Here is a 24,473-nt window from a genome sequence, read left to right on the forward strand (position 1 = left end):
TTTACTTACATTTTATCATCCCAAAACATACACCGCAATAGTAAATGGCATCTTAAAGGGAAAGAATCATAATACCCGTTATTGCAGCATCTTCTTCAGGTTGATTCCTTCTTCCTCTCGGCATTTTGAATGTAAATTAATTTGATTATCTCCTGAATATGAATCTACAGTGCAAATTGTAAGAATACAAATCAATTTGATTTCAAATCATGAAACCTAAATCGCGAAACACTAATTTTCAAAAATAATCACAAAATCAAGAGATAAATGAAATCAAAACATCAATCAACTTACAGTTGATGTAGTAATTAAATCAGATTCAAAACCTCAGTTCAACTTACTGTTTCTAGGATTTTGAAAACAGATTCAAAACCTCAGTTCGTCTTCTTCTTCTTCTTCTTTCTTCGTCTTCTTCTTCTTTCTTCGTCTTCAAAAAACAACGAATACACTGAGATTTAACACATCAAATACAGTTCGAAAACAGATCAAATTTAATGAGATTAAACAGATCGAAAAACAGATTTAATTACAGTTACAAAAACAGATCGAAAAACAGTTACAAAAACGGATCGAAAAACATGTTAAACACGAAGAAGAAGAAAATATTAAACACGAAGAAGAAGATTTGAGCGAAACAAATTTCTCTGCACTTCTTTGAAGGTTTTCGACCGGCAGTTTTCTCAGGTGAGATTCAGTTCTCTCTCTTGAAATGAAACGAATGTGTCGATTTGATAGAAAACCTAGGTTAGATACTTATATAGTGAAGGTTGTTCTGGTCATTTCAACCGAATTAAAATTTATTTTTAATTCAGGGTCTAGTAATAAAACTCTTTTAACTAGGGGCTTCATATCATGGGTTATCCATGGGTTGGACCTTAGCCTAATTTCCCCGTATAGTAAACGGCATTTTATGTTGTATGCATATGAACCCCCCTTATTAGTCTACAGACCCTACACTACCATTAATGGCATTCACCACATTCAAACTACATCCCTCCAAATACAGATTCACCACTTCAGCTTCGTTCGCCAATCTGATAGCCTTCAAAGACGACAATGCCTCTGCCTGCTCCTCATCCTATGTCTGGATTGCATACTACCCCCATTAGATTTCTTTGTATCAGACATCATCATTAGTCCTCTGTCCATAAGCTTTTTCTCTTTAATAGAAGACGCATCAAAATTCATTTTTGTAAGTCTTTATCAGGCAGTTGCCACAGCAGTATATTTCTTGGTTGGATTACAGTTGAACAACTTGGAGGCGATCAGGTCTAGGGGTGCACATACCCTACCCCTACCCGCCAACCCTACCCTACCCGCCAGGTTTCTAACCGTATCCTACCCTATCCACTATTTGGCGGGTAGGGTGGCGGGTAAAGATTTTCTTAACCGCTAGTAAACGGGTAGGGTGGCGGGTATAGGCCATATCCTACCCACCCTACCTAGGGGTGCACATACCCTACTCATACCCGCCAACCCTACCCTACCCGCCAGTTTTTTAACCGTATCCTACCCTATCCATTATTTGGCGGGTAGGGTGACGGGTAAAAATTTCTTTAACCGCCAGTAAACGGGTAGGGTGGCAGGTATAGGCCATATCCTACCCACCCTACCCGTTGTGCAGCCCTAATCAGGTCAATAGGTTTTTGAATCAAGGTTTTCAAATTCCGATTGTTTCCAACCAAGTTGGAGAAAAGGCAGAGTAGGTAGGTAGATTATTAGAAACAATTTTTCTGGGCAACCAAAATACAAACATCTATTTATATGTGAACTTCAGTTTTTACAAGAATCCATGACTACCAATTAGACCGTCATGGAAGCCATTACCAAAATAAGTATTATTACATAGTTGGTGAGACACATTTGACAATCATTACTTCACTCAAATACAGCAGACCATAAAGTATCTGAAAATCATTTTCTCTAGCCTTCTTCCCTAACATCCCATTTGACAAAAAAGAGAAGCCCAGAATAGAAAACAGAAGTAGGTCAGAATTAAACATGGGATCTGACTCAGATTACATGTTAGAAACTTAGATACAGCTCATGTAAGTACCATCAAACACTACTGGGTAAGTCTTAAGAGTGAACCTAATCCTACTTGGTAGGGCGTGTTGATTTGGGAGTAATTGGTGGGGCACGTGCACAGCTATTACTCAATGTCGAGTTTAAGGAACAGTAATTCATTCAGGCTTGACAAGTGAGGAAGGTGAATCAGGTTGGTAAATAGGGTAAATAGCTGCAGCGAGTGAAATGGGCATGATGCAGAGTGCCTTTGATTGGAGGAATTGCATGGCAGTTCCAACGTCTTTTTCCATGAGCTTCGCTACTTGTTCTTCTGTCTCATTGCTTGACCATTTCTCTCTTGCCTGGTTAGTTCCATCCAAGTCTTCTCCCTTAAATTTCAGAAATGGATACAAAATTTAACGATATCATTTACAGGGGTATGATAAAACATATCCACACTTATAAGCAAGCCTCAATCATCCTGAAATAACAAGAAGTAGAAAGCATGCCCAAGAAAGAATTTTTTGGCAGTTTCCCGTGGTAGTACCTCAACTGATGGTAGTGGGACATCAGATACAAGCTGAGCAACCGCACCAGCCCCTCCTAGCCGACTCATGCTCAATACCTATTAATTTCATAAATGAATAAGAGCAATAATATAAAACAGAGTGGATGTAAAGTCTGCAGTTCGAGACGCTACTCATGTATAACAATAAAAAGAAAAAGCAAAACTAGGCCTATTAACCAGCGAAGTTAAAGAATTGGTATAAGTTAGTTCGTAGAAGATGAGGGTTCACTGGACATCTCGCATCTCAGCAAAACAAGAAACATATGTGCTCTGATGCGAGGTATAATTGCTCTGATGCGAGGTATAAGTTAGTTGGTATAATTGCTCTATGTTTCTTGTTTGGCTCTGATGCGAGGTGTCCAACAAACAGTAGCCATTTGGAGGGTCTATTATGTGCTCTATGGAACATAGCCATTTGGAGTCAACAATAGCCTCTTACAGTAGAGATGTATGCAAAAAGAAATCTTCTCTTGAGTTGGAATGCTTAATTCAATATTTATCCCCGATTGAAAGAATATTTAAATCTACATGGAACCAATGTACTTTCCATATTAAATAAATATTGGGTCTTCTTTGTCACTGGTCATACTGGAACTCGGCAGTGTGGCCACATGCAGTCGTGAATTAAAAATGAATTGTTATGATCAAAAGCAACTGTTTTACCTTGACCTGGAGCCTTAGAAACTTCACATAATCCACTACTTCATCAAGCATGGTTGCTTTATCAGTCTGCAGAAATAAAAAACAGAAAACTAAACCTCATGTCACGGTATGCTTTGTTACAGAAATGTGCCATCACTATTTCAGTCATAATGATTGGTTAGATAAAGATTTCAATTTCTGTCAGGAAGGTAGAGTCTTGGCCAAAGACTCTCAGTACAATGAAGCTGTGTCCCAATAGTAAATTAAGCAAGCTAAGAAAATGACTAGCAATCTTGTAAATGGCCATTCTAGAAGGACTGACTTAACCTAGTAACTGTAATTGAAGAAACTACCTTATGGAAGCAACCACTGGGCTAACCCCATAATAGGAAAAGCAGGCATCAATCATGACATAAAGAAGGATAAAGCTTCAGCGTGAAACTTCGTTCAGAAAGAACATATACTTCTGTCTCGATTTGGAAAAAAATCGTGAAACATAGCTTACAAGCAGGATCACGAGACATTATATGGACATATCTTGGCTCATAACTTCGATTGGGACATGTATACTCGTATCTTTATCAAAGAAACATCAAACCCTCCTATGTCTAGAATCACATCGAGAAACTGGTCAATATGCTGTCATCTATTCACTCATTGATATTTGAGGCTTCCTCTTGACCCTTCTAGAACCTTTCAGTGTTCTATGCAACCATCTTCCATCCATTCAAACTCTTACAAAGAAAACCTAATTTCATTGTACGTACCTTTTGCTGATCAATATTAGTCATCAACAACCTTACCTCAGATATCAGACATCCTATTCCTTGAACCGTGTTCCATGATTAATCCCTAAATATAAAGATATGCTCATCTTCCTATTGTGTGAAAAAGTTTCATCGAGTTCAAATCATATGTGCATGTCAATCACACCATGCACATAAAGCCTAACAGCCAATTGTAAGGAATAAAGTCACCTAGTAAATTTTGAGGAGTTCTGCCTACAATTAACTTGCATATACGTTAATATTCCAAACAACATAATCAAAATCTGAAGAAAAGACGTTAATGATCTTCAAAGACAAATATAAGAGTGGAAGGCATGACCTTGCTGAAGCTAGGAACAAGTTCTTGCAGAGCCTTCATTCTTTCAGCTATCCTTTCTCTACGAAGCTGCATAAGAAAAAAGGATCCATAACTATAGTGATATACATGTGTGGAACAAAGCCTCTGAAAAGTTTGTGCAATATGAAAAGCAAGAAAGACAGATTTTAGTATATGGTCATATACGTGGTTCATAAAACTGAACATGGTATCTCTCCTAATTATACCAAATGTCTGAGAACGAGAATAAGCCTCTTGAAAGGAAAAGAAAAAAAAAAATCTGTCTGTTGTATAAGAAATTAAAACCTGAGAAAGAAAATATTTCTTCCTCAAGTATTATTAGTTGACTGTTTACATTATCAACAATACTTTTGCCAAAGCGCAACAAAGAATGAATTCTGAGTAGAAAGATATGTATGCCAGCACAAACTGGAATTAATATCCTGAACTTATGCATTCGGGTATTCTGATGTCTCACATCTAGCAAAAAGAGAGCAACGGATATAAGGAGAAAACCATAAATGATCACCTTTAAACAGGCAGTTGAGGAATATTTCAATCACAACTAAAATCACGTAAGTGAATGCCCACCTAGACTTGTACTGTAGTCTACAGATGAAACAGGAACAAAAAGCTTCTAAAAATATAGTATTTTCATGTTAATACTCCAGTAACCTTAATTTTACAAACTGACAATGACTCTGGCCACATATGAGAATCAACTGTATTAGTCAAAATCCAGTCTTTAATATGCATAAGTGGTACACATGTTCATTCATTTAATATGCATATTTTCGTATAAAACCCAGTCTTACCCGCTCGGCAATACTATGGGGATCAGTAGCCTGTCCACGTCTTGCTCTCACCCTAGGGCGGAAGGCAGGTGGGTGTGGAGCAGCAGCACCAGTGGTGGATGTTTGATGTGCATGTAAAGGCTGCAAGAATATGGGAACACAAAAATTGAACATCAACAATATAATATGATATTTTAGGCACAGCTTTATGATTATTTGGACTTTACACAAACATCTCTGACTTCTTATGTTGAGATACATCTATCCAAGATCATAAAATTTGGGAACACACTAGACGTAAAGACAATATCATGAAAATGGGTTATGTAGTCGTTATAACTAACTACTGAGGAGTGAGGACTACAGACTACTCCCACGGAATAGTATTATGAAATAGTCAAGTTGCTAGAACTTATTTTGTTGTTGTTCTTAAATGATGCTACCATCACATTTGACATACAAGGAAGAACAAACCATAATTCATCACATGGAGTATGAAGAGAATCCACATGACAAAAAAGGAGCACGCTAACTAAGATATATGTCTGGTTAGTGATCGCCGATCGGCGCATAGCCTAGAACCTTGAAATTGAGTGGGTGAGAACCAGGATATCAGGGAGGAAAAAGAACACACATCCACAAGCTGATAATATGTAACATCAACATACATGAAGAAGAAATATAAGGAAAAGGAAAGAGAACACACATCACAGCTAACATGTCGATCATTCATTACTTCATGAAATAAAATGCAAAATTGGAATTGTTGCTCATCAAAACGTCGTCTTAGGATACACAAAATAGACCTTTAACCAACAGCTAACACAGACACAATAAGATAGCAATAAAATATATAAATACAGTGGAATTTCGCAGATAACCTGAGAAGCGGCAGGCCTAACCGAATGAGGTTGTACATGTTCGAATGCAGGAAACAAACTTGTCAAATGCATGGGTTCTCTTTCCTGCACACAAAAGTAAAGATGACTACTTGCAAATTTTGCCTTTTCACACAAGTGACAAAAAGATAATATGTCAATAAACCAAGGATATTCACTACAACTAACAAATTGGTTCTACATTTGCTTACCCCAGTCCGAACCCCCAAAACAATTAACCCAAACTTAGAACACTGCCTGGATAAACTAAAACTAGTGAGCAACTATTGATGTTGAGCAGCACTGTTTCGAACCTCTTCTGCTAGTGCCCTAAGCTCACATAGACCTACATGATAGTTGTCTCGAGAGTGGCATGGAGCCCAAACATATGGCTTACTTGAGCATTTAACAGTTCTTTTCTCTCTGTAACCCACTTTATCTTACACCTTGTTTACACTTCTCCAATAGACCGTCATGGATAAAATCATAGATGTTCTTAATTAGCCCCCAAACCAACAACTTTTGCTTACCCCACCAACATCATACCACTTCAGTGGTATACAGGTAAACTAAATAAAGAAAGAATACTGAAAACACGGCGAGAAAAATGGAAGTAAATTAATTGAAGTTAAACTTACGTTGTTATGCTGATGAGGATGAGTATGATGACCAGAAGAAGAAGTTTGATGACCAAACCTATCAAAACCATTTGATGTTGTTGGCATCTGCTGTTCCAATCTTAACCCTAGTGGGGTTTCATCTGGTAATTTAATCCCTTGTTGCTGCTGTTGTTGTTCTAACCTGAACCCTATTTCTTGAAAACCTACTCCATTTTCAGCTGATACTAGATGATGACCTGATGAACCTTCACCACCACCACCACCACTAGAACTCAACTGCATAGCCATTAATCTAGCTGTTTCAGAACTTGTTTGGTTGACATAAAAAGATGGATTTGCTAAGATCTGCTCAAAATAATCTTCATTTGTTGTTCCATCTCCTTGATTATTCGCCATGATCTTTTTTCCAAAATCCCGAAGAAGAAAGAAGCTGTGATTCTGATTAGTAGGTTATAGTAAGATATTTCATTTAGGAGTAAATAAAAACTGCTGAAATCGAGATTGTCTGTGCTTAGGGTTACAAAAGACGTTGTTTGGAAGGATTTTTGGGGTTTGAAAGAGAATGAGAGAAAGATGAAGAAGAAGAAAGACTTAAAAAAAGAAAATAATTCTCCTCCTTCTCTAGAAAGTGGAGGAGCTCAGTCGTTCAGTGGGTTTTGTTTACTCACACTCACGGACATTTTTTTTTTATTTTAAGCACTTATTACAAAAAAGACAACAAAAAAGGATGTTTGATCATCAAAAATGTTTCTTTTAATAAATTATTGCTACCCTGATTTTGATATTACTTTTTATAGGCCCCTAATCCCAGCTACTAGTTTCTGCAAATTAGATTCCACCCCCTGAAATTTGGACATATCAGAAATAGTATTGTAGAAGAGATTGCCCATCCCATCCCATCAAAACATAAAATAAAATGTTAATGTCCCACCCCTAGTTAGCAATTCGTGATTCGGCAAACGTACGGAACGGCAAACGTACGAGTATTATACGGTTTTGTAAAATCCAGATTCGGTCCAAAATTCGGTCAACGGGACGTGATTCGTCATTAATTCGGAACGGCATACGTACGTGTATAATTCGATTTATAAATGTGAGTTCGGCTCTGAAAATTCGGTATCTATATATAACAAATAATTTGTATTTATAAGGTCATAGACCAATTTTTATGCATATGTGTGAGTTATTTAAGGAAAAAATAAACTCAATATGATGATATTAATAATATATACAACATTAGTTATCCAAAAGGACGTCGTATGGTGGTTTAGATGCTTGGTTAGTGAGTTTGAGATCTCTCTCACCTTCACCTTCAAATCTCTTCAGTCGTTTTTGTTTCATAAAAATTACAACACGTCTAATATTCGGTCGTGTATGTTCGGGAGGCAGTAAAGCCCAAAAAATGGAGTCTTTGAAAAGTAAAAGCTAAAGAATTTATGACGAATTAAGCGGACGTATCATTCGAGATACGTAAAATTCGTGAACGATTCGCGAATAATCCGGGAATGCCACATAATACGCGACTTGGGTTCGGAATTGCAAACGTACGCGAATAAGACGGTAAAATTCGTGATATGGAAAAATTCGCGAATCATTCGCGAACTTACTAACTCTGGGGTAGCCTGTAGACTTGCCTGCAGTGAGCGTCAGAAGTGCAAGACAAATGCTATCCCATACGATTTTGCAGGATGGATTTCCGTAAAGTCGGTTTCTCTATCGTTGGATGATTAAATCAACGGTTAGATTCACATTCAGGAAATTACCCATCATTTTCAGGAAAGGATCCACCACTTTCAGGATATGACCCACCATTTTTCCAAAAGGGTTCAAGACTGTTAGATCTGAATTTTAACATGATCTAACGGTAAAGAAGTCGCTTGAGCGGGATAGCTTCCCGCAAGGTCGTGCGGGATAGCAATGCTCGAAGTGCAAATAAGCTGTCATGAGACTCATGGATGGAATTTACAGAACCATGGATCTGAAGATTTTCCACAAGTGAAGACTCTAGAAGATATAGGCAAAAGGAGATTCTTACGCAACCGTGGCGGTGGGGTTGAATCACGGTTCACCGTAGTGCACCATAACAATGGGGATCATTGTAGCTTACAAGGACACAGACAGGGTTTACGGGAGTAGAAGATTATTACTTCTCTCTACATAGTAAACTCATTCAATCAACAGTAACAAAAAGACACTGTAGACAATAGGGATCGGGAATGACGTAAATGTTCCTAAGTTGTGATAAGGCAAATAACACTATTGTTTTGTTTTTTAAATATATCAACCACATGGATTCTCAATATCCCTTGTTCAGTGTGAAACGTATTTGAAAAAGATTTGGGAGAGGATGTGAAATTACCCTCAATAGTTGTAATTATTATACCATCTCCCACCACCTTCACTTTTTCATTTTCAATGGGCAGAATCAAAGCTACAATCATCATGCTGTAGAATTTTTAGTACCAGCAGGCAAAGAAGACTACAACCTTGGCTGCACACCAAGTTTTTATTAGGTGGTGGAAAATTTTCTGATTTTCATCATGTGGCAAAGATAGAAATCATTATTTGCTCTCCTCTTTTCTTCTAATCTTTAAAGCATGGTCGTTGAGTACTCAGTCTCGAGACCTTACACAAGATACCCAAAAATAACAAAACTGTGGAGCCAATTCAATCCCTTATTCCATAGGTAACTATGTCTTAACCCCTGCCCGGGCATTCAACTATCAAGCTGTCCAGTCTCCACACAACTTTACTGATAAGAGACAGCCCAGTTGTGATTCTGATTCTCAAAACTATAGCAATGTGAGATTAACAGGAAAAGATATATACTCTACATAACATTATGAAAGGAAGAAGCTGTGATACACCTTATTTTGGTGTGTTTCAATAGATAGTCAACCCAAAACAAGCACAGAGCAGAAAAATGCTGCACCAGAGTGAGCCTCATGAGTGTTTCAGTGCTCATGGATTTGACTTGGACATGTAAGCGAAGTCACCAATTAAAATTGAACCTTAAGATCAGCTAATGGACGCTTTCATATGCAAGTCATAGATATAAAATAATCTGGTGCAGTATTATGGATAATAAAGTAGAACTCAAGCTGAAACTTGGTACAGTCAATCAACCAGATGCACAAACTGATCCTGCTTTTTACTTTGCAACTTCACAGTTGTATCTTGGTAAGAGTTCAAGTTTTTCCCCCCTTCTGGAATGAATATAGAAACTTGTTAAGCACAAGGAGCCGAGAGGAGGTTGAACACAGTAAAATACATGGTCAAATTAACAATACATATCCCAGTAAAAAAAATCAAGTCCCATAATTAGTACCAATTGAACAAGCATAGTAGCACGGATGCAATGATTTTTACACCTTCACATCAAATTTGAGTTTTTCCTCTTAAATCTTTCGTATCAATGTATATTATTAACCAAATGTAGGAATCACTACATCATCAGCATCGTACCATTATAAGGTATTGATCTTAAGGGGGAAATAAGAGAAATGTACATGGAAGGAAATTTAGAGTCTGGACCACAGGTTACCATCGAAAGACAAAAGTCCTTAAAATGCAAAGGTTGTAAAAGATCCTCTTTCCTACATTAAAAACAACATACTCCAGAGGACGCATCTAAAGTTCTGTTTTCATTTTTGTTCTATCATGAAGTGAAGGCTTACACTTTTGCTTAATTTCCATGAAAAGAAGGATCAGTAAAAGGATAAAAGAGAATAGAAAGCATTTTACCTTTCATTAACTTGGAATTTGATTTACTTGTTGTTCAAAGAATTTTTTGGCATTCTCTGCCACCTCCGCTTCTAGAATCGCTTCCAGCATAATATCTGATCCATTTGCATCGCCTGTCACTCAATCGATTAGTTGAAATCTTAATGATATACTATAACCATGCATGCGAACAATAATTCCTTATTTCTAATTCCTAAAAAAACCTATTTGCATTGAATAAGCAACACTCTCAGAAACAAGTTTTTCAAATCTTTGTTTCAAGTCTGATTCTTAAGTTCCACAGTGACTTACTCATACAGACAAGATAACTGGGTCAGGAAATATCATAAAAGTAAATACAGAGAAAGCCAAGATTGCCGCTGTCTATCCACACAACCCTTTCAACGATGAATGACAACAAGGTCAACAGTGAGTCAATGACACATAATCAAATACTCGTCAGCATAATGCATTATTCCAATATTAAAGTATTTAATTTTGTGGTTATGCATGCATAATTTGATTCCCACAATCGTCCCTCAAATTGAGATTTAAGAATGACTGCTTATCAACACCCTAATCATCCTCTGAAGGATCATTTTCTTCGTGGGCATTATGTTTTATATCACCATGCAATCATTAAATTATAAACAGCAGTGCAGCATAACAAAAACTAGTTTATTGAATAGAAGGGCTGGGAGATGGAAACGGAAACTGGAAATGTACTAGAAACAGAGAACCAAAAGAGCTGCTAGCACCTTTTGTCTTAGGTAGTAACCCAGCGCCTTCCGCAGACACAGGAAGAACAGCTAAAAGACCAATTTCCTCTTTAAGCTTCTCTGCGTCTCCACTGCCCTTCATCTTAGATTCAGCTAATCTTGAATAAGCTGCTGCCTGGCTTTGCAAATTAGTCGCAGTTGAGGTTTTTGAACTTGATCCCTAGGAATAGAAAGCAAATAAGTTTAAAATGATAATAATGTTACTGATAATATACTTCTTAAGAAAACGCAGCTTACCTTTGCGACAACGTTTAAATTAGCTGCACTTAGGGTTGTTGAATTACATTCCTGTGAGAGAAAAGAACAAATATATAGAGTTCTTTTATGAATAGATGATTTATACAAAATGCACAGAAGTTCTCTAGGACCTACCTTTATAATGGTGTTTGCCGGTGCATTCTCTTCTGTGAGCCTCTGTGCTACATCATTGCCTACCCAAGATAAGTTTTTTCATCACAAAACACCCTTATGAGATATGATATGATAGTACAGCAAAATAGTTGAGCATAATCCTCATTCTTGTAAGAGATGTAGATATTGGAAACGAGGATTACCAGCAATGGGAGATTTAGGATCCATATTACCCAACCTTCGGGTCAAAGGACCAGGATTTAACATTGATAAGCTCCGAACTTCATGATGAATTGCTTCTAGTTGTGCCAGTGTATCTTGAAGCTCTTTGTGCACCTTAAAACAACAACCACAACTTATAAACGTTAAAATCCCGCGACTCCCCGATAACAAAACTGAGCAATTTTACTCAACACATTTATCTTGAAAATCTTATAAAATGGTGGGAAAAAATACCACGAGAAGAATTACCTGTCTGGCTTGAGACTGCTGCAAGATATTATCAAGCTGCCCACGACCCATTTGAACATAGGCAATCGCTCTACCTGTCAATCTACCTGCTGTTCTAGCTATTCTTGGCAGATCTTTGGGACCTAATTAATGAAAACCATTTTAGATTTTACAAAATCAAATTGAATATTTATACAAACCCCTGAAATCTGTGTACTGAAATTTATAAGCAAATGTAAAAAAAATAATTGGAGAAATTCATAATTAAACTCTAAATTTAATAGAGAGAGAGCAAGAGTACCGATTAGGGCAGCAGTAGCGCCAATTAAAAGGAAGACCTCACCATACGAAAACCCAAACATTTGGTTTTCTTATCAACTAGATGACCGCGAGGTGGAGGGGGACGACCAAAGAGGAAAAAAACATGATATGTTCATTACTTGAGTTTCCAGAGATTCAACCTACATACTTAATACACAGAGAAGGACATATATAACAGAAAAGCAAGGAACATCGACTACCTACTATGGAAAGTTTTACAGGCAAGAAAAACCAAAATGATTGCTTGCAAAAGATCATGACCAAGAATTCAATAGCGCTACATAATTCTCAGTTTCTCACCTTGATTCAAGTATAATGTAAATGTATATGTTAGAGTGACGTAGGTGTCACTTATTCTTTATGCAGTACTATACACAAAAAACATGAGCATTCCTCACATACCAGGAAATGAATCACGGCTTACTTTCAATCCATCATCGCCCTTGAATCAAATGCAATAGTCTTTCTTCAGCTTCTCACTACAAGCACACTTCAGCGTCTAATCTCAAACTATTAGCTGTAACATAAAGTAGAAATACAAATACTATCTTATTATTTACAACAACAACCAAAACAGTATCTTAGGTTCTTTAGACATATTTCTGGGTCCGTATAAAACCACATAATAAAAACTTCCGGACCTGTCTAAGCTACAAAGCATCCATGATCTAGGTTGCATAAACAAGTAAAACATAACAAAATATTAATGATAAGGAATATGCTAAACAATATCAGGGTTCAATTGGGTTATGGCCACAATAGCAAACATTAATGGAGCAGTGTGACTACAATTCTTTCTTCAGATCACTTCGTCGTGGTGCAATTCACATAACAGCATTCCTAAAAAGTGTGCAAGAGCAATATAATCCAGGTTTTTCAAATGAAATTTATGCATATTGACGCGTATCTGAACTACAAAATCAAATCTACTTAGGAGTCGAATAATACCCAAATTGGGAACCAAACAACAAGCACTCCAGCTACAGTAACTAAGACAGACAAAAGTAGTAAAAGCAACGGAGCTAAAATGCATCACCAACCATACCCAATTGCATAAGCATTAAGAACCCAAAGCAGAAGCCCCTCCCAACATTGAAATAGTCACAGGTAGATAACTCAAAGGCGGTGCACCTGAATATACTTTCCAAACGAATGAAGTACAACTCTATTTTCCAAACAAATAACAACAAAAACCAAGGCAACAACACAATTAACAACTCTTCCCCTAGTTGACACATAAAGTTGAAACAAAAAGGGAACGAAAAACAGCAAACGCAAATCACTGGTAGACGCAAACAAAATCCCATGATAAGATGCACCATGAAACAGCAGCGGCACTCTAATGGACCTAATATCATAATCTCGTCGGGCACTACACCATCATGGAAACCAATATTATTCTCTTGTTTCGATTAAAACGATGACACTCTTGGAACGGTAAACAGCCAACAGAATCCACAGTTAAAAATCATATTACAAGCACACTTCAGCTTATAATCTCAAACTATTAGCTGTAACAAAAAGTAGAAATACAACAATCAATATCTAATGAGAACATCACTTTAGAATCCTTACATTACAATCAATTTCAAGGCACTTCTTTAAGGCATTTTATCAAACAGTGGTTGAGCATTGTACAAAAATGTGAGAGTTTCAAAACAGGTCAAATAAACTATAACCTAGAATGAATTTAAAAAGTCTAGAGTTCATGAATCATGATTATAATTATTAAATTCATAACATCTGTAAAGAACTTAACATGATAATCTGTATGGTTGTTGAAGGTTTCAGTTAGGGTACAAAAAAAAAGAAAAGAGGAATCACAGACATATAGAAAAACGGAGCTCCGATAAACGAAATAGATTAAAACATGATTCAACCATACCTGGGTACGTTTGTCCAATTGGTCGTAGGCTGAAATTTCGAAGGAAGAAGAAGCTTGTAAATTCATAACAAAAGGCAAATGTATATACACATCCGTCTGATGGTTAAGATACCCGGGTCGGGTTGTAAATTCATAACAAAAGCAAATGTATTTTGAGAATTTTGTTGTTTAGTCCAACCTGACCAGGATTAATGGTTGGTCCAGCGGAAAAATATATTTACTCGTTAGTCCACTCGTTAGTCCAAAAAAGATTTGAAAAGAGTAAAATTACTCTAGTAATCCTAACATATAACACTATGTATGTTACTACATATATTACTACATACTACTAGTATGTATTGATACTACATATCAATATGTAGTATCAATATGTTATGTACTACGTATAAATAAATACTTTTATGTTATGTATTGATACTACATATTAATATTGTTATGTTATACTACATATGTTACTACTAGTAAAGTACTAGTTACTACTAGTACACCAGTAGTATACTAGTAACTAGTAATATACTAGTTACTACATATTGATATTACTACTAGTATACTACTACTAGTTACTACTAGTATACTACTTACTACATATATTACTACTAGTTACTACATATTGATACTACATATTACTACTAGTTACTACTAGTAGTATAGTAGTATACTAGTTACTACATGTTACTACTAGTTACTACATATTGATACTCCATATTACTACTAGTTACTACTAGTATACTAGCTACTACTAGTCATGGACGGAGTTATGTGCATTTTAGGGATGCCCCCCCCATTTTTTGTTAATTCAGTAAAGACTCCTTGATGTTCTTATTATTTTGAAGAATAATCCTTTAATAAGCCCCCCCTAAATCATGTGTTTTGTATGTTAGCCCCCTTGGAAAAAAATTCTAGCTCCGTCCCTGCTTCTAGTAAACTAGTTTACTTTACTAGTATACTAGTAAAGTAGTTACCTAATTTACTAGTAACATATTTTTGTTACTACTAGTATAGTACATATTAATATGTAGCATGACCATATTGATACTACTAGTATGTAGTAACATATGTAGTAACATTTACATGTGTTGGTACTAATTAGATCTGGAAGGGTGTTTTAGGCATTTAGAAAACACACTTTATAATCTCCAAAAGTTTTTGGACTAGCGAGTAAATAATCTAGTCCAAAAACATGTTTTTGGACTAGGGAGTACATGTTTTTCACGGTTGGACTAGCCATTAACTGGGTCATGAAAAACTGGATTAAACAGTAATTCCTACATGTATTTTTCACTATAGGGGTTTTTAGGCTAAGGCCCAACCCATGGATAACCCATAATATGAGGTCCCTAGTTAAAGGAGTTTTAAAACCAGACCCCGAATTAAAAATAAATTTTAATAGAGGTCGAAATGACCAGATTGACCTTGACTATATAAGTATCTAACCTAGATTTTCTCTCAAACAGACAAAATAATTTTCGTTTCAAGAGAGAGAAACCGGATCTCACCTGAGAAAACTACCGGTGGAAAACCTTCAACGAAGTGCAGAGAATTTTTTTTCCAGATCGAACGGAAAACCAAAATCAAACTCAGAATCATCAAAGAATCAATCTATCATACTCAAAATAAAGGCAGGTTTTCGATCAATATTCTTCTTCTTCCTGTAATCTTTTCGATATTTGTTGATTCATGTTGTTACTGATTAATTTTGATTCCTCTTCTCCTTTTCCTCAATTTTGATTCTTACTGTTACTGATTAATTCTTGTTGATTCAAAAATTTGTACAGATCGGAGAAGAAGAACAATTGCAGATTCAGTTTCAAACTAGACCAGAGAAGAAGAAGAACTGCAGATTCAGTTTCGAACTACTATTTATCTACGATGATGAAAGGAAGAAAGAGAAAACCTGAAGAAGAACCTTCATTAACAGGTATTAATCTTTCAATATTGTCTGGAGTATATGTCAGTGTTCTTTTGTGATGATCTAATGTTAGTGATGATATAATGTTACTGATTAATCTTTCAATCGTTTGCTTGTGATGATGTCACGAACTAAATTTGATCTCATGATATGCTTGTAAATTTTCCTTGTGCAACTTATAGAAATAGAGATTGTGTAATTAAAAGTTACACATTCAAAATCTTATAGAAATAGAGCATGGTTTGTATATTGATTGTGTAACTTATAGTTACACATTAAAAATCTTATAGAAATGAGTCTATGTAACTATAACTTACACATTAAAAATCTCACCACTGACATGCAAAGGGCCTGTGTAACCATATTGATTGTGTAACTTATAGTTACACATATAAATGAGCCTGTGTAACTACAAGCTACACATTCAAAATACTGACTTGCCTTGGGTTGTGATTAACTGATAGTTACACAGCAAAAATAAGGTGTGTAAATTGAAGTTACAGATTCATATGCATGTGTAAGTTAAGGTTACACAAACACATTATAGCATGATTCAGTTTGTGTACTTGGAAAATACACATTGTTTGTAACATGATTTTTATTTTACAATTAAAAAAGAGTGTTTTTGATAAGTACACAAAATACTGATTCATGCTATTTTTCGTGTGATGTGTACAAGAAAGTTAAGACAATCGTTCAACGCGATTAAGGATTTAGTCAAGGAAATAAAACCTATAGGCCTGACTGAGAGAGCCAAAAGGTACCTTAGGAGAGCAGCTTACGGTAAGCTCGTAATGATGTATTACGAGGAATATGATACTGTTGTTGCAAGTACAACAAAACAAATCTACTACAAACAAACATGGCGTCATGAAGCTTTTGAATTGCTTTGATATAAATGGTGACATACTGTGTTCGTTAAAGTTTGGTGATGCTAAATTTATATAGTCTACACCAACAAAGTTTGTTAGTATACTTGCAATGCAAAGGATTGGAAGTAGAAAGGTTCAGAAATTATTGAAGTACTTTTCTCGAAATGAATTGGATGACAATGTTTTATACAACAAGTATTTTACTGACATCAAAGATATAACACATCCAACGACAGTGACAAAGAAGAAGATTATAGAGGAGTTAAAAGAACTTATGAGCAGAAGAGAAAGAACAAGACTTGATGACCAGCATGTAGTTTATTTGATAGGTTTGTACCTTTGTTGTGTACTATTTTTTGGCGACGTAAATGCTAGTGGAGTCAATGTGCGATATCTTGCTATTGTCGAGACTTATGAGACCGTGCTCAAGGTGTCGCGGCCAGATTTAGTACATGAACACTTGTTTGACCAAATTCTGAATAACACTTGTTTATCAAACGTGAAAGCTTGTGTGCAATACCTACTGGTAAGGATAATATTATTACTTTATTGTTTTTCAAGTAGTTTTATTGTTATGTTGTAGATATTTTTGTTCGATCGACTAATTAAATTTGGTTGATTATTTTATATGTTGCAGATCTTGTTTGCTGAGAAAACACCAGCAGGCTTAATCGCAAAAGTTACGAACCACGAACAACAGATACCGAGGGTTGGAAGGTGGGACGTTCAAGTGATATCAGATTTCATAGCTGGTGCAAACATGGCAGAGTTTTTGGTAAGCGTTCTATATTACTTGGTTTATATTTTGTATAATTATTGTTCATAAATGCATCTGGTAGTCACAAAAAAATCAAATTTGTCATGTGTATCTGTAAGTTACACATGCAAATGAGATTATGTAACTTATATTTACACATGCAAAATATCAGAACTGAATTCAATTGTATTGTGTAACTTATAGTTACACTTGCATTTTTGCTATCTCTTTTTAACCTCTCCATATGTTAATTGCAGCCAACTGCTAGCTTTGTGGATGAATTTTCACAGCTTGAAAAGCAGCTTGGTATCGCAACAGTGGAACCAAGCAAAGACGAGCTGAAAAGGTGGCTCAAAGTGCAAAAAATTGAGAACGAAAAGCTGAGATAGCAACTACAAGCAAAGCAAGAAATGTTTGATGCAGTGCACAAAATTTCCAGAGCAGGGAGAAGAGAAGGGGACCTTACCGACAAAAAAAAATTCGAGAAGCACATTGTATGTTGCAACATTATGAAAGCAATGGGAATTGAACCTTACGCAGTGACCCAGGAAGAGTTTATGCAACAAGAAGATGGTGGACAAGGACATGGAGGTACTGAGCATCAAGAAGAAGAGTCCGAGAAAGAGAGTGAGCAAGACATAGATGACGCTGAAACTTCCTTCCAAGAAGAGTGTAAGTGGTTTGTTCTTCGTTCATTTTAAAAAAAAAAATTTAACGTCGTCATCATTATCCTACATTAAAAAAACCGTTATATTGTTTCTAATTTCGATTCTTGTGCAGATCCATGTATCAGTCTTGCATCTAAAAATACACCCACAATTATGCAAGCTCAAACCGCTGCAGAGGGGCACAAAACACCTCTGAGGACATACGGTTCGAGTATGAAAAGTGTGACGAAATGCAAGACTCCTCCAAAGAAAAGGCTCGTTGCAAAGCTAAAGCCCACTCCTGCAGATGTTGTTGATGAGGCGCAGAAGAAAGATGATGAAGATACACTTGTTGCTGATGAGGCGCAGAAGAAAGCTGCAGAAGGTGGTGTTGCGGATGAGCCGCAGGAGAGATCCGGAGGTGATGATGTAACTGCAAATGTCGATGAAGAGACACCTGCAACTGTTGGTGACAGTTTGGTTATGACTGCTCCAACTCAGCCAACACCTGCAACTTTTGATGACAGTTTTGCTTCAACTCAGCCAACACAATTTAATGACTCTTTGGTGATAACTGCTACAACTCAGCAAACTCAGGGTGACAATCCTGAGAGCTACAAATTGGTGCGATTAGGACCTAACCAAGGTGACATGACTGATGTTGAAGTAAGTGAAATGCTAGATGTGGTTGTCAGTAAAATTAACCAATGTGAAGCAATTTCTCAGCATTGACCTGCAGCGATGGAGATTCCAGAACCTAGCTCCAGTGGTAACCAATCTTCCGGTGTGTAATTTCTTATGTATTTTTTTTTCCTTCTGATTCAATCTTTATTTGTTGTTTATAATGCAAGTGTAACTTCAAGTTACACATTGTATAGCATGTGTATCTTAAGGCTACATTGTGTACAAAGCATGTGTAATGCAAGTGTAGCTTTCTGTTACATATGGTATGTAATGCAAGTGTAAATTCAGGTTACACAAGCTGAGCATTTGCAACTTTTTTTTGATTCTGCCTATTTTTGTTGTTGCACAGCTCAAACACAGCTTGGTAGTGGTGGAATAAATTTTAGCCTTGGCTTAGATAAAACTCTGAAACCCGTTGGAGAACTACTCAAGCAAGCTGAGAACCCACTAAGAGAACCAGGATTCATAACACAATGCGTTTTGAGGAATAAAACAATTGAAGAACAAGATATGAAACGGTATGAAATAAAGTCAAAGAAGATTAAGAAGACTGTTAATGAAAAAATAATGACCGCAGTTCCAGAAGTGGAAAAAGAAAGAATGGCCGCAGTTCCAGAAGTACAAGAAGAAAGAATAGCTGGGGTTGCTGAAGAAGATGATGGGACAATGAGAAAGGATGTGAAAGGTTCCCCAGTTACTGAAAGTCTGGATGGCGATCAAAAGAAGAAAGTGCTTGAATGTTTCAATACTCATCCCAAAACGTAAGTAGCTATAACCAAAACTGCTTGAAGAAGAAAGTGTTTGACTCTGTTATGGTGTTTAAATGTAGATTTTAATATTGAACATTATATTTTATTACTTAATTATGTTATGTTATTTAATTGTTTCCTTCTTTCTAATGTACAGACATTGCTTGGATGAAATTCAAAGACAATGGTAGACCGCTCTTTGATATAAGTGGAGAACTAATGCTCCATCTTACCAAGAAAGAAGCCTACTTGGAGTCGGAATTCCTTGATTTCTACATTAGCAGGTTGAGGACAAAGATGAACTCAAACACCAAGTATGACCAAGCTATATTCCTCTCGCCAAAAGCATATGCAAGTACTTCGAAAAATTTAAAATCTTCTTGCATTTATAATATGTAATGGGTGTTGTAAGATTATGATAACATGCTCGGATTATTTTTTTTATGTTGGGAAATTGTAATGTGTAACCTGAGGTTACATATGCATTTATAATGTGGAATCTGAGGTTACATATGCATTTATAATGTGTAATCTGAAGTTACACATCCATATTTTTCAAGTGTAAAACCCAAGGCTTTATGTGTAACTTCTGGTTACATAATCACTTGTGCATTTGTAACTTTTGGTTTAAAATGTGTGTTTGATGTTCCAAATGGTTTATGCAGAAATCTTTTATGGACAATAACGGTGATTTCTAGAAATTCTGGATTCCTAAGCTTATTAAGGACTATTACGCGTGCAACAAAAATGCAGTCAGACTTTTCGCACCAATGTGCAACAACAACACACACTACACACTGTTGGAGTATGACTTGACGAGCACTGATCCTTGGTCCCACATGAACTCGTCAGACGTTAAGAACCTTAGGAAAGAACACTTAAGGCAAGCCAAGAAATATGCAGCTGAAATAACTACAAAACTGACACTCCGTTGTCCTCTTGGGTTGACTGGAAGTGGCAGAAATCTCGCTTCGCCAAAACAAGGTTCATTTCCCGACTGTCTTCTATTTGTATGCACTTACATGAAGATCAGGATGAAGAATAAACAACTTGACAAAAAACTAACCACACCAATGGTGAGATGGTTGGCTGACAAGGTGAACTGCATGAGAGGAAGCATGCTTTACAAGATTCTTTCAGATCCATCCAGAGATGTGTAAAGCAGTCATTTGGATTAAAAAAAACTATACTTGCAAATATGTTGTTAGATAAAAGACGTTGTTAGACTTGCAAATATGTTGTTAATTTCATCAGTTACTAGATTTTAACAGTTTTTGGATTTGCAAACTTCTATACTTTTGGATAGAAATTCCTTGAAGTAAAAAACTTTTATACTTTTGTTAATTACAAGCTGTTATTAGACTTGCAAAAATATCTTGTTAGAACTTTTCTATTTTTTGCACATGTTCAAGGATATCTTGTTAGAACTTTTCTGTTGTTTGCAAAGGTTTCAGAAGTATGCAACAAGTTAAGTAACTTGAAGTTACACATAAAATTAAGATATGTAACTTGAAGTTACACATCAAATTAAGATGTGTAACTTGAAGTTACATATGTTAAAAAATAATTATTTCCAGTCAACAGGTAAAGACATGATAGTGGAATGTGTAACAGGGTCAAATGCTGAAAAATAAGTTAAGTAACTCATAGTTACACATGAAATTAAGACAAGCTAAATCAAAAAATGTAAGAATAACAATGTGTAAGTAATAGTTACACATCCATATTTTATAAGTGTAAACCAAAGTTATGCATTTCCCCTCTGTGTTCAGAAGACACACACTGGGAATAGAAACACATTTCACCTGTGAACTCACAAAATAAAAAATCTGAATGAATGATCCTTGCACATAATCAACGTTGCAGAAAAATAAAAAGTTTGGTCCATGCAAACCAACTAAAAAACAAAAAATCAAAGACACATAAAAAACCACAGATAAAAATCAATACTTGCAGAAACGAACTTTGATAACTTCAAGCTAGGAAGTGTGTACTTCGGAGGATTCTTACAACCTGCCCTGTTGTGACCTGCTTCCTTGCAATTACTTCAATGAACTTTCCTCTTTACCTTCTTTTCACCTTTACTAATAATCTTTTTTCCTGGGGGTCTACCTGGTTGCTTCTTTACGATAGGCGGGTTGATGGTGTTGTCTTCTTCAATTTTAGCAGGCCTATTGTAGTTGGGAATCGGCTGGATGACATGCAAATAAGTCTTCCTAAAATAGTCTCTTGTAAAATACGGTGAAATGAAATCAATAGCTTCAGGTTTAATCTTCTGTATGGCTTCAAGAGCATGAGCACAAGGGAAACCATATACTCGCCACCTTCAAAAAAACAAAAACAATCAAAAAAATCGGTTAGTTGCACATGCAAATCATAAAACAGTAAAAAATCATGCATATACAGGATGTGTATCTTTAAGTTACACTTGCAAAATATATGTGTAACTAGCAGTTACATATGCATATATCTGATGTAACTAGAAGATACACATTCTATAAACTTTCAAAAAAAAAAACATACAAAAAGAAAAAAAAACATAAGAAACAAAACCTTTGACAGGTGCAAGTCTCGTGTTCGAGGTCCACTCTGTGAGTTCTTTCTCTAAAAACTTCAAACATGGCAGGACTAGCCACCAATACTTCCCAAGCCAAATCTTCATCTTGAAGAGCCGCAAGATTTTCCTCATACTCTGGAATTAATGGAGTTATTATATTAGCACCATCTTCACGACGCTCTGCCATCATTACCATTATTTTTCTACTAATCTGAAAAGGAAAAGAACTTATGAATATATAAAGTGACAAAACAAGAAATAAAGACAAAAAAAAAACACTCTACTAACCTGATCAAGAAGAGCAGATGCATGCATCTTCTTGTGAACCAGAATCCAGCTATTGAGTGATTCTACTAGAGTACTAGATGTGCGTCCATACCGACAACCTTTGAAATAGGAATTCGCATATGATTTAGGTGGGATGGTCTCGATATAATCAGCCACCCAATTGCAGTTCAAATCTCTAATTTTCTGTATGGCCTTAGCATGGTTTTCAGGTGAGAGTGTGTATGTCGCCTCTTGGAAAAGGTCCAACACAAGCGTGTACCTAGGATCTGAGCCAGTGATGGGCACATTATTCTTCAAATGATAGTAGCAGAAGCTGTGGAACGAATCTGGAAAGACAAGTGGAACACCACGCAAAAGTCCTTCATAGCGATCCGAAGGAAGGTGATTGGCCTCCCACCACCCAGTTTTCGTTAGTCTCAGAACTGACTAGTGCAACAGCAAGTGGGAAAAATCCTAAAACAAGTGGGAAAAAAGTGTGCATAAATGTGGTGTGCCAATGGAAAACACACAGAAACTTGCAAGTATACAAGGCCAAGTTTATAGAATAGAAGGAAAGCAGGGGAAAGTCCACAGGGAGTGGGAGCACTATAAGAGAAACCTAAGCTAACAATGAAGACAGTGAGCAAGACAAAGCAATATGGCATACAAAGTGGCAGAAGTAAAGACAAAGCAGCAAAGAAAACAGCTAAGAACCAAGGCTTGGAAGCCAAGGGCAGAGGTGAGTTTGTGCACTGACTTCAGTGCACAATAGGCTTCAAAATGCAAGAACTAAGCAAAACAGTAAAGGAATGTAACTAAGCAGTGAATAAAAGCAGTGAATAACTAAGCAGTGAATAAAAACAGTAAAGGAATGTAACTGAAGAAAGGAATTGTGGCTAAGCTAAGGCTTAGATTCCACCTTGTGTTCTAATCAAATAGCATATTCCTAGGTTGAGTTGAGTCCTATGCATACAATAGAAAGGAAAGAAAAACAGCTTGCTAACAGAAATACCCCTAGTATTGACTGTCTTTTGACAGCACAATCAATCACAAGAAATCATAGCACTGCTTTCTTCCCAATGCACAAGAAAAACAAGCATATGACATCCTATCCTAGCAATTTACCATTTGACAGTGCACCAAGGCTTCATCAAAGCCTTAGCTTGTTGCTAATTAGCTCATACTACACATGTTAACAGCATCAACATTCATCACATATGCTAATTGAAACAACATTCTCAACATTGAAGATAAAAATCAAAACATCATATAACATTCACTATCAACTGTCATGCAGTAACTGAAATTGAAATTGTGACATAAAACAGAACAAATGTTTTTCTGGCTAGTCCAGAGATCATCCCCCTCTACCCCTCCTCACACATCTCCTATTTATACATATAAGAAAAATCCCCAAAAATCAGTGAAGTTAGGGTGTATCCAAAAATCCAAGATTCACTCACCTAACATACTGATTGCAACCCAATCAAACAACCCATGCTTCAATTAGACGTACAATTGATTTCCCCCAAAAAAATTCCCAAATCAGAAAAATTAGGTTTCTTATAAAAATTATTAAAATTTACCTAATCACTTTTGACACTGGTAGATGTCGACCCATGCCTCCAATTCTTCTCCTGATGCTTCTCTTGTTCTTCCCATGCCCTAATTGCTTTTCTAGCTTCACTGATTCGTCAACCACTCACCTAGGGTTTCGGCAGGGGAGAAATTGACGAATTAATGGGCTACAAAGATGGGTAATAGCTGTAGGAAGGTAGGGGTGATGATAGTGGAGGTGTGGTGGTGGTAGAGGAGTAGGTAGTGGTACGGCAGGGTATGGTGGTTCTGTTGCAGAGAGGGGGAGAGGAAGAAGATGGTGGAGGTCGATATGGGTTAGGGTAGGGAGCTG

General features: G+C 36.4%; 2 protein-coding genes across 6 annotated transcripts; both read right to left on the reverse strand.

Annotated features, from left to right (window-relative positions):
* Window positions 1-1,728: 1,728 nt before the first annotated feature.
* LOC113335445 (transcription factor UNE12-like) lies at window positions 1,729-7,300 on the reverse strand. The gene is made up of 7 exons (XM_026581490.1): window positions 6,632-7,300; window positions 5,997-6,080; window positions 5,137-5,256; window positions 4,325-4,390; window positions 3,239-3,304; window positions 2,555-2,632; window positions 1,729-2,396 (listed from the first exon to the last, which is right to left on the reverse strand). The coding sequence occupies exons 1-7, from the start codon at window positions 7,007-7,009 to the stop codon at window positions 2,184-2,186; spliced, it is 1,005 nt and encodes a 334-aa protein (XP_026437275.1). The 5' UTR covers window positions 7,010-7,300; the 3' UTR covers window positions 1,729-2,183.
* A 2,102-nt stretch (window positions 7,301-9,402) lies between these two features.
* On the reverse strand, window positions 9,403-14,253 carry LOC113335482 (sec-independent protein translocase protein TatB-like). 5 transcript variants are annotated; one of them, XM_026581524.1, is made up of 10 exons: window positions 14,123-14,253; window positions 12,662-12,754; window positions 12,218-12,294; window positions 11,938-12,059; window positions 11,670-11,802; window positions 11,488-11,546; window positions 11,353-11,403; window positions 11,095-11,275; window positions 10,358-10,470; window positions 9,403-9,819 (listed from the first exon to the last, which is right to left on the reverse strand). In XM_026581524.1, exons 3-9 carry the CDS (start codon window positions 12,276-12,278, stop codon window positions 10,364-10,366), a joined length of 714 nt encoding a protein of 237 aa, XP_026437309.1. In that variant the 5' UTR covers window positions 12,279-12,294; window positions 12,662-12,754; window positions 14,123-14,253; the 3' UTR covers window positions 9,403-9,819; window positions 10,358-10,363. The 5 variants fall into 5 exon arrangements, with proteins under 5 accessions (XP_026437309.1, XP_026437308.1, XP_026437305.1 ...); XM_026581523.1 differs by having other exon boundaries at window positions 9,403-9,816; window positions 12,640-12,754; XM_026581520.1 differs by having other exon boundaries at window positions 12,640-12,754.
* Between the last annotated feature and the right edge of the window lie 10,220 nt (window positions 14,254-24,473).

This window comes from Papaver somniferum, unplaced genomic scaffold (genome assembly GCF_003573695.1).
Source record: "Papaver somniferum cultivar HN1 unplaced genomic scaffold, ASM357369v1 unplaced-scaffold_148, whole genome shotgun sequence".
NCBI lineage: Eukaryota > Viridiplantae > Streptophyta > Magnoliopsida > Ranunculales > Papaveraceae > Papaver > Papaver somniferum.